This window comes from Molothrus ater, chromosome 18 (genome assembly GCF_012460135.2).
Source record: "Molothrus ater isolate BHLD 08-10-18 breed brown headed cowbird chromosome 18, BPBGC_Mater_1.1, whole genome shotgun sequence".
In the NCBI taxonomy this organism is placed as follows: domain Eukaryota; kingdom Metazoa; phylum Chordata; class Aves; order Passeriformes; family Icteridae; genus Molothrus; species Molothrus ater.
In genome coordinates, this window is record NC_050495.2 from 12,501,599 (window position 1) to 12,516,433 (window position 14,835).

The 14,835-nt window shown below is 61.6% G+C and overlaps 3 protein-coding genes across 4 annotated transcripts in view; 1 reads left to right on the forward strand and 2 right to left on the reverse strand.

The window, feature by feature from the left end:
* KSR2 (kinase suppressor of ras 2) overlaps positions 1–1,108 on the reverse strand; it is a 60,993-nt gene extending 59,885 nt beyond the window's left edge. The window contains exon 1 of the mRNA XM_036393442.2: positions 717–1,108. Within this exon, the coding sequence (XP_036249335.1) occupies positions 717–1,108 (392 nt within the window). The remainder of the gene's footprint in view (positions 1–716) is intronic.
* Positions 1,109–6,912: 5,804 nt separating this feature from the next.
* On the forward strand, positions 6,913–9,052 carry RFC5 (replication factor C subunit 5). The gene is made up of 9 exons (XM_036393501.2): positions 6,913–6,954; positions 7,199–7,278; positions 7,496–7,569; positions 7,704–7,863; positions 7,955–8,036; positions 8,116–8,245; positions 8,427–8,504; positions 8,588–8,642; positions 8,780–9,052. Exons 1-9 carry the CDS (start codon positions 6,943–6,945, stop codon positions 8,874–8,876), a joined length of 768 nt encoding a protein of 255 aa, XP_036249394.1. The 5' UTR covers positions 6,913–6,942; the 3' UTR covers positions 8,877–9,052.
* Positions 9,053–9,460: 408 nt separating this feature from the next.
* WSB2 (WD repeat and SOCS box containing 2) lies at positions 9,461–13,623 on the reverse strand. Of its 2 annotated transcripts, none has more exons than XM_036393499.2 (9): positions 13,552–13,623; positions 13,286–13,457; positions 12,327–12,562; positions 12,023–12,154; positions 11,639–11,739; positions 11,292–11,464; positions 10,740–10,853; positions 10,267–10,374; positions 9,461–10,082 (listed from the first exon to the last, which is right to left on the reverse strand). In XM_036393499.2, exons 1-9 carry the CDS (start codon positions 13,565–13,567, stop codon positions 9,920–9,922), a joined length of 1,215 nt encoding a protein of 404 aa, XP_036249392.1. In that variant the 5' UTR covers positions 13,568–13,623; the 3' UTR covers positions 9,461–9,919. The 2 variants fall into 2 exon arrangements, with proteins under 2 accessions (XP_036249392.1, XP_036249391.1); XM_036393498.2 differs by having other exon boundaries at positions 13,286–13,460; positions 13,552–13,622.
* Between the last annotated feature and the right edge of the window lie 1,212 nt (positions 13,624–14,835).

A 14,835-nucleotide genomic window follows, 5' to 3' on the forward strand; every position in this document is an offset into this window, starting at 1 on the left:
CCCTCCCAGCTCACCGACCTCCTGCTGAACTACAAATTCACCTCAGTGAGGGCTCAGCACTCTCCAAAAGGAGCCTCATCCCCTGGAGGAGGGGGGGAGGAAGGCAGCTGGCTGGGGGCTGCTGCCTGGAGGGAGGGATGCAGGTGGGCCAGGGGGATGCAGCTGGGCCAGGGGGATGCAGCTGGGCCCAGGGGATGCAGCCAGCTGGGACATCTGGAGCCTGCTGGAAGGGATTCAGGTGGGCTGAGGGGATGCAGCTCAAGAAGGGGATTCAGCCAGGCCCAGGGATGCAGTGGGCTGAGGGGATGCTGCTGCTGGAAGGGATGCAGCCAGGCCCGTGGGATGCAGCCTGCCACAAGGAATGCAGGTGGGCCGAAGGGATGCAGTTCAGGGAAAGGGATGCAGGCAGGCAGGCTGGGGGGATGGAGGCAGGCAGCAGGGGTGCAGGTGGCCGATGGGATGCAGCCCGGTGGAAGGGATGCAGCCCAGCTGGAGCAGGAGCCGGGAGGAAGGGATGGGGCCGGGGCCGGGATGCAGGAAGGGGAGGGGATGCAGGTGAGCCGGGAGATGGGTGCAGTGGGCGGGAGATGGGTGCAGGTGGGCCGGGAGATGGGTGCAGGTGGGCCGGGAGATGCCGCCTGCCGGGCGGTGGAAGCCGGGGAGGAACGCGGCGGGCCGAGGGATGCCGGGGGATACCGGGGATACCGGGGGGATACCGGGAGGATACCGGGGGGCTGCGGCCGTGGCCGGGCGGCCCCGGTGGGTGCCGGCAGCAGGTTCTCGGGGTCCCGGACCCACCTCGGGCCACCTGCAGAGCGCGCAGCCTCACTCGGGCGCACCGCAGCGCCGCGGGGGAACCCGCCGCGGCCCGGGGGGGTGGGGGGGAGACTGATGGGGGGCTGTTGATGTTGGGGGGGGTCGGCGGCCGTACCTCCAGGGTGCGGATCTCCTTCTGCGTGAGGTCGTTGGAGGCGGCGCACTTGGTGCGGAGCCCCTCCAGGTTGGAGATGCTGATGTCGATCATGTTCTGGACCAGCTCGCACTGCTGCAGCGCCTTCTGCAGACTCAGCTCCTGCTCCTCGCTCCTCGTCATGTTGTCCTCATCCATCGCTCGCCGCCCCCCCCCCCCCCCCGCCCGCCCGCCCGCCCTCCCCTCCGCCCGCCGCCGCCGCGGCCCCCCCGTTCGCTCGGCTCCGCTCGCCGCCCCCCGCCGCCGCTCAGCCCCGCTCGGCCGCGGCCCGCAGCATCGCGGTGCCCACCGAGCCGTCAGCGCGGCGCCGCCGCCGCTACCCCCCCCCCCCGGGCGCGGCGGGGCGGGGGCGGGGCGGCGCGCTCCGGCTCCGCGGGGCCGCGCTCGCTGCGCGCCGCTCCGCGCGGGAACCCCCGCACACCCCCGGCCCGGCACCCCCCGGGCCCGGCAGCGCCGCGGCATCCCGCACCGCCCCCACAGCCACACACACATCGGCATCCTCAGCAGCACCCCCGCATCATCCTCAGCAACCCCCCCAACCTTAAACAACACCCCCCATCGTCCATCAACACATCCCCCCAAGCTTATCAACATCCCCACACCCCCACACCCACACCTCCCCCATCCTCATCATCAGCCCCCCTCCATCAATATCCCCCCAACGTTATCATCACCCCCAGCCCCATCACACCCACACCTCCCCATCTTCATAACTACCCCCCCAAATCAACATCCCCCCAACCTTATCATCACCCCCATCCCATCACCTTCCTATCCTCATCCCCCCTTGCCCACACCCCCATCCTCATCAACACCCCATACCTTCATCAACACCCCCATCGTCATCAACACACCCCTCAACCTTATCAACATCCCTCCACCTCATCACCCCCCGCCTCTATCACCCTCATACCCCACACCTCCCCATCCCTCATCATCACCTCCCCACCTTGCCCACACCCCCCCTCCTCATCAACACCCCCCTACTTTATCAACACCCCCATCCTCATCACCCCCAACACCATCACCCCCATCACTTTTCCATCTTCATCGTCACCCCCATCCTCATCACCCCCCAGCTCCCTCGCAGCCCCCAGCCCCAGCACTTTCCCCCTTCCCCCGCATCTCCTCATCCTCATCAGCACCCCCATTCTCAACTCCACCCATCCCTATCCCCACCCACCCCATGCCCCAAACCCCCATATCTCTCTATCCTCATCACCATCCTTCCATCCCCATCCCCCGTCCCCACTCCTCCCCATCCTCATAAGAATTCCCCCATTCCCATCCCATCCCCCCCCCCATCCAACCCCCCATCTCCTTCCCATCCCCATCCCCCCATACATGCTCATCCCAGTCCCTCTGACCCCAGGAATGGGACAGGAGGGGAGCACCAGGGGGAAGAGGGCAGGAGGATGGGGGGGGGGGGGTGGTGGTGAAATGGGGGTCTGGGATAATGGGGGGGGCTGGAAATGGGGGTCTGGGATAATGGGGGGGGATGGAGATGGGGTCTGGGATAATGGGGGGGATGGAAATGGGGGTCTGGGCAATGGGGGGGATGGAAATGGGGGTCTGGGCAATGGGGGCTGAAATGGGGTCTGGGATAATGGGGGGGATGGAAATGGGCGTCTGGGATAATTGGGGCTCTGGGGTAATGGGGAGTAAATGAGGAAGGGGGGGCTTGGACATTGAGGGGCTGGGGAAATGAGGGGGGGCTGGAAATGGGGGTGGGGGCATTGGGATTATAATGGGGGCTGGGGAATGTGGGGGACCTGAGGTAATGGGGAAAATGGGGCATTGTGGGGCTGGGGCAGAGATGGAGGATGGAAATGGGGGGCTCTGGGAAATGGGAAGGTCTGGGGCACTGTGGGGGATCTGGGCACTGGAGGGGGCATTGGAGGGTCTGGGGCACTGGGGATTCCTGCTCTGGGGCAATGGAGGCCAAGCCTGGCCAACACTCGGGAATTATTCCAGAGAGACAGAGCCAGGATGATGCTCCCAGAGCCTTCACCTGCTCCAGGCACAGCGTCCTCAGAGCTGTGACCTCCCTGCCTCTGGATGTGTGACTTCATTCCCAGCTGGCATCCCTGTCCCAGCCCCTCCCAGCTCTGGGGAGCACAAAGCCAAATTCCCAATGACTCACAGTGGTCGAGTCCCTCCGAGTTGGAATTGGCTAAAAAAGCTGGAAATCTGCTGATTTTTGCCTTTCTTTTTAAATTTTAAAATCAGGACTTTTAATTTCCAGGCTCATCTCCAAGCTGGGATGTCCCTTTTCTGTCCTGTCCCCAAGGCTGGCTATGACATCAAATACTGCCAAGGGAAGGGAAGGGAAGGAAGGGAAAGGGAAGGGAAGGAAGGGAAGGGAAGGGAAGGAAGGGAAGGGAAGGGAAGGGAAGGGGAAGGAAGGGAAGGGAAGGGAAAGGGAAGGGATAAAGGGAAATGAAATAAATTGCAAACAGGGAGACTCCACTGGGATAAAAGCACCCATCCCAAAAGCCTGCAGCTGCAGGGATTTTGGATGTTCACAAACCTCATCCTTCCCAAAAATCCCTACAGCAGCCTGTGGGATAGCTCCCATGCTTGGAGCTGGCCATGGTCTGAGAGATGGATGAACATTCCAGGCAGTGGGAATGGCACAATCAGTCCACATAAAAATATCTGGTAATATTTTAATTGACTTCTCTGGGCTTTCTCCATGAGAAAAGAGTTTTGGAGTGACTCAGAGTCTCCAAACTGGGTTAATGTTCCCTCAGTGCCAAAGGTGCTCTTCCAGGCACGGCATCCTGCTGGGAAGGGAGAGGGAATGCCGGCATGGGCCACTCCACCCCAGCAAACCAACACCACTGCACCACACCAGGGGTTTCCCACCAAATTCCCCCCAAACCCCCCCACATCAATGAGGGTTCATTGCTCCAGCTTGGGTGAGCTGCTCCACAGGAGCCTTGGGTTCAGCATTGGGATTTCCTGGTTATCAATGGCAAAGAACCTCTTCAGCTCCACATGGGGTGGGGGCATCCCTGGATTTCAGCTCTCAAGGAGCACCTGTTTAATCCTCTGTGGAAGAGCATCTCTGTCCCATCACCTCTGTCCTGTCACCATCATCCCTGTCACCATCACCTCTGTCCCATCACCTCTGTCATCATCTCTGTCCTATCATCCCTGTCCCCATCATCCCTGTCACCATCATCTCTGTCCCCACCATCCCTGTCACCATCATCCATCTCATCATCATCTCAGTCCCCACCATCCTGTCCCATCACCTCTGTCCCATCACCTCTGTCATCATTTCTGTCACCATCATCTCTGTCCTATCATCCCTGTTCCATCAACCCTGTCACCACCTCTGTCACCATCATGCTGCCCCATCATCTGTCTCCTCATCTCCATCACCATCATTCCTATCACCATCTCCCTGTCCCATCATCCCTGTCCCCCATCACCTCTGTCCCCATCACCTTTGTCCCATCATCTCTGTCTGTCCCATCATCCTGTCCCATCAACACTGTCACCACCATGCCTGTCCCATCTTCCCTGTCCCATCATCTCCATCCCATCAGCTCTGTCCCCACCACCTCTATCCCATCTTCCCTGTCCCACCACCACCTCTGTCCCCTCATCTCCAGCCAGGAGGGAAATCAGAGCCATCCCAAGGGCATGCACCCATCAGTTGAACCCCATTAAACAACACCCCAAAGATTTTTCCCTGCTCTGGAGCCCGGGATTTATTAATGATGGGGAAACACCTGGAAAAATCCATGTAGGAGGAAAAGAGCCTGCCCCAGGAGAAGGCAGGTCCAGGGGGACAGCAGCAGCTCTGGATCCAGGACGTGCAGGAAAATCCCAGCTCCCGGCTGTTCCCAGGTGCCTGGGAAGGACCTGGAGGCTCCGAAGGGAAGGGCCATCTGTCACGGCTGTCACGTGCCCAGAGGACAGCTGAGGCTGCTGCCCTCAGCCTCCAGCCCTGCTTTCCTTTATGGGCTGCAAGGGAAAAAAAGGGGGAAAAACCCCAGGAAAGCAGCTGCCCTCCAGCAGATTTTTGGGCTTTTATAGGATTCAGCCTGGAGCTCTTGATGTTTTCACTTCCCTTGTCAGTAATAGCATTTTTCTAGGGATTTTTTTTGCTTGCCCTGTACCTCTACTTCCCAATGGATTGCCTCCCATCCTCACTCCAGCTGTGTTTTCCCAACCGGTGCCCTCTCACTCCTGCCTGCTTTCCTTTCTGAAGCATCGCTCCAGCAGCCTGGCTGATTCTCCCCCCTAAGCTACTTCTCTAAAGGAGGCTCCAGGGCTTTTCCAGAGGCACTGGGAAGCAGCAGGGACAGGGATAAAGGTGTTTTGTGCTGGCAGCCACCTCTGGAGTTTGCTGCTCCTGTCACACTGGGAGGATCCCAGATCCCCTCTCCTCAGGTGTCCCTGCACCCAAAGGTGCCCCTCTCATCCCATCGGTGTTCCAGGGGCAGGGGCACTGTCCTTTCCCAAAACCTTGATCCAGCAATTCCTGCTGCCGTGATTTCCCCAGGATTGCTGGTGAACACCAGCACCGTGCTCTTCCCACAAGCACAGAATCATGGAATGGCTTGGGTTGGAAGGGACCTAAAAGGTCACCTCGTTCCACGCCCTGCCATGGGCAGGGGCAGCAGGATGGGGAATTCTCCCTCTCCACTCAGGTCAGATCCCAATGGGAACACTGGGGCAAAGAACAGGAGGGACCTGGAGCTGCTGGGGAGAGTCCAGAGGAGCCATGGAGATGCTCCAAGGGCTGGAGCCAGGCTGGGGGTGCTCACCTGGAGAGGAGAAGGCTCCAGGGACACCTCAGAGCCCCTTGCAGGGCCTAAAGAGGCTCCAGGAGAGCTGCAAAGGGACTGGGGACAAGGCATGGAGGGACAGGACCCAGGGAATGGCTCCCACTGCCAGAGGGCAGGGATGGATGGATATTGGGAATCAGGAATTGTTCCCTGGCAGGGTGGGCAGGCCCTGGCACAGGTGCCCAGAGCAGCTGGGGCTGCCCCTGGATCCCTGGCAGTGCCCAAGGCCAGGCTGGACACTGGGGCTGGGAGCAGCCTGGGACAGTGGGAGGTGTCCCTGCCACGGCAGGGGTGGCACTGGGTGATCCTGTGGGAATCTCTGTGGTCCTCAGGCCACCCATCCCTCTGCTCTGGAGCCAGGCTGGGAGAGCTGGGGGTGCTCACCTGGAGAGGAGAAGGCTCCAGGGACACCTCAGAGCCCCTGCAGGGCCTAAAGGGGCTCCAGGAGAACTGGAGAGGGACTGGGGACAAGGGATGGAGGGACAGGACCCAGGGAATGGCTCCCACTGCAGAGGGCAGGGATGGATGGGATATTGGGCATTAGGAATTGTTCCCTGGCAGGGTGGGGAAGGGCTGGGATGGCATTCCCAGCGCAGTTATCCCCGGGGTCCCGGAATTCTGGCAGGGGCCGGGATTTCCCCGCTCCGCCGGGACCCGCCCGTCCCCTCAGGCCGGCCCCCGCCCCGGCGCTCTCGCGCGCTTGGCGGCGCTCTCGCGAGACTTCCCAACATGGCGCCGGCGGGCAGCGCGAACCTGCCGTGGTACGGCCGGGAGCGGGGGATACCGGGACAACCGGGATACCGGGGTAACGCGGCGGGAGCTGCCCCGGCGCTCACTCCCCTCTCCTTTCCTTCCCCGCTGCAGGGTGGAGAAGTACCGTCCGCAGGCGCTGTCCGAGCTGGTGTCTCACGGGGACATCCTCAGCACCGGTAGTTAATCCTCCTCCCGCTGCGGTGACCCCCTCGCCGGTCCCGGCTGTCCCCCAGCTCCGTTATCCGCGCTGTTATCCCGGTGTTATCCCATTGTTATCCCGTTATCCCGCAGTGCAGCGCTTCATCAGCGAGGACCGGCTCCCCCATCTGCTCCTCTATGGGCCGCCCGGTACCGGAAGACATCCACCATCCTGGCCTGTGCCCGGCAGCTCTACCGGAGCGGGAGTTCGGCTCCATGGTGCTGGAGGTGAGCGGGAACACGGTGGGATGGGATGGGATGGGATGGGATGGGATGGGATGGATGGAATGGGATGGGATCCATGGGATGGATCCAGGGATGGATCCATGGGATGGGATGGGATGGATCCATGGATGGGATCCATGGGATGGGATCCATGGGATGGATCCATGGGATGGGATGGGATCCATGGAATGGGATCCATGGGAGGGATGGGATGCAGGGATGTGGATCCACACCCATTCCCTTCCAGCTCAACGCCTCCGATGACCGGGGCATTGACATCGTCCGAGGGCCCATCCTGAGCTTTGCCAGCACCAGGACCATCTTTAAGTACGTGGTGGGTCTGTGCTTCCCAAAGCTCCTATCTCTTTGCACCCTCCTGCCCTGGCACTTGTATTGGGAAGGGGATTTGGGAGGTCCCAGGGTGGGTGGGAACGTGTCCAGCAAGCAGGGAGGGTAAGGATGCAAGAAAGGCTTCCCAGGAGCCAGGCTGGGAACAAACATCCCAGCTCCCCCTTCTCCAGCACCAAACCCCTCCTTTTCCTAGGAAAGGCTTCAAGCTGGTCATCCTGGATGAAGCTGATGCCATGACCCAGGATGCTCAGAACGCCCTGAGGAGAGGTGAGGGGCACTGGGAATCCCACACCATGGGAATCCCACACTGTGGGCAGCCATGGCCTCATCCAGCCCTCACAGGGTGGGAATCAGGACAAGACAGCAGCCAAGGACCCTCCTCCCCTCCCTCCTTTTTGCAGTGATCGAGAAGTTCACAGAGAACACTCGGTTCTGCCTCATCTGCAACTACCTCTCCAAGATCATTCCCGCCCTGCAGTCCCGCTGCACCCGCTTCCGCTTCGGGCCCCTGACCCCGGAGCTGATGGTGCCGCGGCTGCAGCACGTCATCCAGCAGGAGGGGTGAGTGGGGATCCCCCCAGGGCCCCTCTGCCCCATTCCCTGCCCGGGAGGAGCAGCAGCAGCCTGGACTGCCACGGGTGTTGTTTTCCAGGGTGGACGTGACGGAGGACGGGATGAAGGCTCTGGTGACCCTCTCGAGCGGGGACATGCGCAGGGCCCTCAATATCCTGCAGGTGGGACTGTGGCCATCAGCCCCTGGCCAGCTGAGCTGGAGGGGCTTCTTTATCCTTCCTGTTCCCTCCTCTTCCTCAGAGCACCTCCATGGCCTTTGGGAAGGTGACAGAGGAGAGTGTTTACACCTGCACAGGACATCCCCTCAAGTCTGACATCGCCAACATCCTCGACTGGATGCTGAACCAGGATTTTTCCACTGCCTACCGCAGTATCCTCTACCCCGGGGGTCATTCCCAGCTGGGATAAATCCTGCTCCTTCCCAGGGATCTCTGTGGCCTCTGGGGTGGGTGCTGCTCCCTGGGGAGGCTCTTGGGATTGCTGGAAAGATGAGGAGTGGGATGTGGCAGGGAAACACCTGGAAGCAAGGCCTTGACTCGCTCTCATCCCAGAAATCATGGAGCTGAAGACGCTGAAGGGCCTGGCCCTGCAGGACATCCTCACTGAGATCCATCTCTTTGTGCACAGAGGTGGGGAAAGGCTCTGCCTCCAGATGATCCTGGAGAGGCCAAACTCCCCCTGCACTTCACTGAGTGTTTCCTTCTCTCCACAGTTGACTTCCCCCCCTCCATCCGCATCCAGCTGCTGATCAAGCTGGCAGACATCGAGTAAGTGTCACTGCCCCACTGTGGGGACCCTGGGGTGGCTTCTGGTGGTTCCTGGGCACTGCTGGCACACAGCCCGTGGCTGTGGGGGGCACCCACAGTGGTGGAAACCCCCAATGCTGCCCTTGGTCCCTCTCCAGGTACCGCCTGGCTGCTGGCACCAGCGAGAAGATCCAGCTGAGCTCCCTCATCGCCGCCTTCCAGGTCACCAGGGACCTGGTGGTGGCTGAAGCCTGATCCTGCCAGGAGGGTCTGCTGCTGGAGTTGGGAAGGACCATCAGCCCCATGCCTGGAGCTGCATCCTGCAGCTTCCCAGATCCTTTTTGGAAGCCTTGAGTGCACAGTCAGGGTAAAAAGGTTGTTAAAAAGTAGCATTATTCCCAATGGGAAAATACAGGTGCCTCCAAAGCCCAGCAGGTCACACTCGTCTTTGATTTTCCCTCCTGAAGGGAGGTGGGGGGTTAGGGGTGCACCAGCTTTCTGTGTTCAGCTGTTCCCAAGGGAAAAACAACATCCTGGTGATGTCTGGAGGAGAATTCCCTCCACAAAGTCTGCCAGCACACAAGGGAACGTGCTGTTGCTCCAGCCACCAGCTAAGCTGGAGGATGGGGACAAACAAAACACTTCTGCATGCTCAGCATGTCTGGGAATTTGGCTGATTGAGTGCCATGCTCCAGCACGGAGAGAAAACAACAGAGGAATGGGAGCAGGGGGTGGGGTGAAGCCACCTCTTCCCACAGATGGACACCTCTGCCACCCCTCCCTGGCAGCCAGGGCGGTGCCAGGCACTCCCAGGTCACCTGAGCGAGCCAGGAGGGAAATCATGAGGAATCAATTTTTATTTATTGAGACCTGCTCGGGCTTGTCCCACTCCTGCCCACGCTGGGAGAGCAGCAGAGCCCACGCTCCAGCAGAGTGGAGGGACATTCCCAGGTGGGTGTTTTGGGGGGGGTTCAGCCCCATATTTGTGCAGGTGACAACAGCTCTGATCCCAAGCTGTTCCACCATCATCCCACACCATTGCACTCAGAAGCAGAAGCACCTGACCCAACCCAGCAGGCAGCAGGGGACAGGGGGACCTGTGTCCCACCCATGTCCCCTGCGGGGCCACCACATGGGATTTTGCTGGGTTTTTGCATTATGACACCAAAAAAAGCCCTCCACAGCCCCAAAACCACGGAGCAGCGACGCTCCTGGCTCACGGCTCGGCGTTCCTGCGGCGCCGCCGGCCCGGGCTGAGCCCCGGGGCTCACCTCTGTGCCTCTGCTCTCCCTGCTGCCTTAAAAAGTCCTGTAAGTGAGGAATTCCTTCAGCTTCCTGGGAATGGGCAGCGCCAGCACCTGGTAGGTTGTGAGGAAGGTGCGCAGGGCTTTGCGGCACAAGTGCTTGAGCGATGAGAGGACCCTCGGGGCTGTCCAGAACTGAACGTGGCCATCCCTGGTCCTGCAATGGGATCCAAACAACCCTGAGCTCAGGGCAGAGGGACACGAGGAATTCCAGCTGTGCCCAAATGAGCATGCATTCCCCAGCCCAGGAAAACTATGCCCAGGGAAGCCCAGAATTTACTAAGCTGCAGGAGGAAGGAGGAACCCTGTGTTTCTCCACCCTCTTCCTCCTGTTTACTCACCCTGTGGCAATGAATCCTCCGTGTGGGAAGTACATGCAGCACAGACCATTGGTCATGGGGGCAAAGGCCACTGGAGACCGCAGCTCCAAGGCCCAGATCCTCAGGAGCCTGTGGAGAAAGGGAGAGGACACAGTGCAGTGCCTGCTGCCAAAATAAAGCCTCTGGGATCAGATCAGATCCAAAGACAGAAAAAAGGATTTGCTTCCCATAGGAGTGTTCCTGGGAGGACTGTCCCCTGCTGAGCTAGTGACATGCTGAAGGTGGCACAGCACCTAGGAGGACATGGACCTCAGCTCAGGGTGACAGGGCCATGGCCTTGCTACCCCTTGTCACAGCCCAGCCATGGTGTTCCTGTGGGTCTGACCTTTCCCCTGATTCCAGGAATTGGTGGGGATCTGGAACATTTATTCCCCACCTCCTGAGCTCCTGGTTCATTCTGGTGTCCTCCTGGGGCCCCACAGGGGTTCACTCACCTGTCATCTGCCACTGTGGCCAGGTACAGCCCCTCAGGGGAGAAGCAGACGGAGCGCAGGGAGCTGGTGTGGATTTCACTGCTGGAGTCCAGCATGGAGTGCAACGGGACATGGCTGTGGGTGGGGACAACATTCCAGCATCAGCTCTGAGCTGCCACCAGCCCCTTCCCCAGCTGAGGCTGGCAGAGCCACCAAACTTGGCAAGCCAGACCCCCATCCTGCCTCTGGAAGCAGAGGAGTGATGATGGCTGTGCCCAGCGAGAAGGGAAAGCCACATCCAGCCCTAAAATCCTCTCTGGCATTGCTGTGTCCTGTCCCACAGTGTCCCCATGATCCACACCACAGTGTAGACATGGTAGCTGTGCCCATCCAATGGGGAAAGCCACATCCAGCCCTAAAAACCTCCCTGGCATTGCTCTGTCCTGTCCCACAGTGTCCCCATGATCCACACCACAATGTAGACATGGTGGCTGTGCCCATCCAGCAGGGAAAGCCACATCCAGCCCTAAAAACCTCCCTGGCATTGCTGTGTCCCCTCCCAGGTGGTTGTACCGCAGTGTCCTGAGCTGCTCCCCGGTGTAGGGGTCCCACATGATGACACAGGCGTCGTAGGACGCGGTGACAAGGAGCGCAGAGTCTGGGGAGAAGTCACAGGACACCACGCTGCTCTGGTGGCCCTCCAGCCTCCGGATGAGGGTGTAGGATCTCATGCTCCACAGCAGTGCCTGTGGAATTTGGGCAGGGGATCAGGCTGGGAACATCCCAAGGTTTAAAGCACATGGGCTCTGCTCCCATCTTCCAGCTCCTGAGGAGCCAGGGCAGCATGGCCTGGCCCTTCTCCAGGGGGGTTTCTGGGGACACAGCAGGCACAGGGATGGCTCCCATCCTGCAGGACTCACCGACTTCTCACCAGCAGCAGAGCAGAGCATGCTGCAGTCTGGGGAGATGGAGCAGCAGTAGACCCATTGCACGTGGCCCGACAGCACCTGCACCTGCCGCCCTGGGGACAGCAGAAATGTGTCACCAGAGGAGAACAGGACTCCTTGGCTCTGCTCTCCCTCCCTTTCCCCAGTAGGAATTCACATTGGGCTGGGGATTCCCTGGGTAAATCCCAAGGCAATGCCCTCCTGTATCTCCCAGGTTACACTCTGCTCCCAGTCACATGGCTGTGCCCTTCTGCCTCAAATACTGTCCCCTAAGGTCCCTTCCCACCACCTTCCCTCCCAGGATGGGTTTCTCCCCCTTCCCTGACCCAGCACAGGGATATCCCTGCATGTTCCTACCATTCCTGCTCAGGTCCCACACACGCAAGGTCTTGTCCCGCGAGGCCGACACGAGGATGGGGGTTCCATTGGGAGCGAAGCTCAGGTCCCTGACAACATCCTGGTGTCCCAAGAGGCTGAAGAGGAGGTGCCCTGCAGAGAGGAGCCAGGCTCAGTGCCATCCATCCACGGGGAATGAGGCAGAGCATTCATGCAGCCCTGCTTGGGACAGGGCAGGTATTGGGGAAGGGGGGAGATGGGATCTCCTTCCACAGGGGAACAAGGGGACAGCCAGCCTGAAGCCACGACAGCGAGGGCTGCTCACCTGTCTGCACCTCCCACACCTTGATCTGCCCATCGTTGAGCCCGGTGGCCAGGACCAGGCAGGGAAGCCCCACAGCACAGGCAGGATCTGTGTCCCCATCCTCAGCTGCTGGCCAGGCACTGAAGGCCAGGCCCCACACGATCTGCCCACACTCCAGAGTCTTCTCCTTGGCTGCCCCACGGCTCCAGGTCTCCGCTTTGCTGCCCCGGCTCTTGCGCTCCGAGGTTTTGCAGCCGCTGGAGGGAGGCAGGGATGGGTGGAGTGTTCACCCCCAGCTCCTTGCACCCATCCTCACCCCACACTGGGCAACCCCTGGGATCAATCCAAGCTTGGGGAACGAATGGATGGAGAGCAGCACTGGGAGGACACCGCTGAAACACCCTGGGCTGATCCCCCAACATGGGCAGCAAGAAAGGAGGGGGGATTCTGCCCCTCTGCCACTCAGGTGAGACACCACCTGCAGAGCTGGCCCAGCCCTGGAATTCCCAACATCAGGATGTTGTGGAGTGAGACCAGAGGAGGAGATGCTCCGAGGGCTGGAGCCCCTCTGCTCTGCAGCCAGGCTGGGAGAGCTGGGGGTGCTCACCTGGAGAGGAGAAGGCTCCAGGGACACCTCAGAGCCCCTGCCAGGGCCTAAAGGGGCTCCAGGAGAGCTGCAGAGGGACTGGGGACAAGGAATGGAGGGACAGGACCCAGGGAATGGCTCCCACTGCCAGAGGGCAGGGATGGATGGGATCTTGGGAATCAGGAATTGTTCCCTGGCAGGGTGGGCAGGCCCTGGCACAGGTGCCCAGAGCAGCTGGGGCTGCCCCTGGATCCCTGGCAGTGCCCAAGGCCAGGCTGGATGGAGCTGGGAGCACCCTGGGATGGTGGGAGGTGTCCCTGCCCATGGCAGGGGTGGGACTGGACGAGCTTTAGGGTCCCTTTTAACCCAACCCATTCCATGACTCTGCACTCACAGCTCGGCTTCCCCCAGGGGCCACGGGATCAGTTTGACCACGCAGTGTCCCTGGGACCAGGCGAACCAGGCCCCGTCGGGGGAGAAGGCGACGCTCCAGGTCTCGCAGCTGGATTTCCAATCGTAGCGCTGGGGCCGGCCCGGCTTCAGCTCCGCCAGCAGCACCGGCTCCTCTGCTGCGGGACAGCCCCGTTACCCCCAGAGCCCCCAAAGCCCCGTCACCCTCACAGACCCAGCCCCCCGTGTCCCCGCCCGGCTCCCGCTCACCTCCGCTCGGCTTCATGGCGGCCCCGCCGCCCGCTCGGCCCCGCCGGGCCCGCCCGGCCCAGGGCGGCGGCGGCGGCGGAAGCGGCGGCGCGGGGAGGGGACCTGGAGCCGCCTCCTCCGGCCCCGCCGCCACCGGCACCGCCCCGCGACCGGCATGGGGCGGGAGAGGGCGGGAGAGGGCCTGGAACGGCCTCCGTGAGGGAGAAACGGCGGGAACCGGGCCGGACCCCGCCCGCCGGGCCCGGGGCAGCGACACCCTCAGAGACCCGGCACCGGGACACCTCCCGGCAGGGACACCCTCAGGGACACACACCGGGACATCCCCTGGCAGCGACACCCTCAGAGACCCGGCACCGGGACACCTCCCGGCAGGGACACCCTCAGAGACCCGGCACCGGGACACCTCCCGGCAGGGACACACACCGGGACATCCCCTGGCAGGGACACCCTCAGCGACACACACAGGGACACCTCCCGGCAGGGACACCCTCAGGGACACACACCGGGACACCTCCCTGCAGTGACAACCTCAGGGACACCTCCCGACAGTGACACCCTCAGAGACCCGGCACCGGGACATCCCCTGGCAGTGACACCTTCAGGGACACACACCGGGACACCTCCCAGCAGGGACAGCCTCACAACACCCACACGGGGACACCCTCTGGCAGTGACAGCCCCCCAGGACCCACAGGGTGACACCCCCCGGCAGTGATCCCCCTCTCGGGGACCCAGCACCCACAGAGTGACACCCCTCACCAGTGACACCCCCCACCGGTGACATCCCACACTAGTGACAGTCCCCACCAGCGAGTGACATCTCCTCCTTTAGCAACCGCTCAGGGAACCCCCTCCGCCAGTGACACCCCCAGGACCCAGCACCCGTTGGATGACGCCCCCCAATTCAGCAGCCCACAAAAAATCAGCACCCCCATATTCATACCCCCAGCAGCCCCCAAGGATCTCACTGAGCCCCCCCTTTAGCAGCACCCCCATCACTCTGTGCCCCACATCAGCCCCCCAAGAACCAGAACCCCATCATCAGCCCCCCAAGAGCCAGCACCCCATCATCAGCCCCCCAAGAGCCAGCACCCCTCCTTTGAGCCCCTCCAGCACCCCCTGGGTGATGCCCACCCTGGCAATGCCAGCAGGACACAGCTGGCCAGCACCCCAAACTCCGCAGCCCCCCAAGCCCCCGCTATGCCTCACCAGGGCAGGGATGCTCCCCCTCAGTGCCCCTCATCCTCTCTGGCTCAGGGTCCCTGGTTTAGGGAGCGCTGGGAT

What these genes read in the sequence shown, in the direction of transcription:
- WSB2 (XM_036393498.2), bottom strand. An exon ending in CCCCTGGGGGAAGCCGAGCT is followed by an intron (nt 12,563 to 13,285) that starts GTGAGTGCAGAG and finishes GCCTCCCTCCAG; the next exon opens with CGGCTGCAAAACCTCGGAGC. An exon ending in GCCACAGTGGCAGATGACAG is followed by an intron (nt 10,375 to 10,739) that starts GTGAGTGAACCC and finishes CTTTCTCCACAG; the next exon opens with GCTCCTGAGGATCTGGGCCT.
- RFC5 (XM_036393501.2), top strand. An exon ending in AGCACCAGGACCATCTTTAA is followed by an intron (nt 7,279 to 7,495) that starts GTACGTGGTGGG and finishes TCCTTTTCCTAG; the next exon opens with GAAAGGCTTCAAGCTGGTCA. An exon ending in ATCAAGCTGGCAGACATCGA is followed by an intron (nt 8,643 to 8,779) that starts GTAAGTGTCACT and finishes GTCCCTCTCCAG; the next exon opens with GTACCGCCTGGCTGCTGGCA.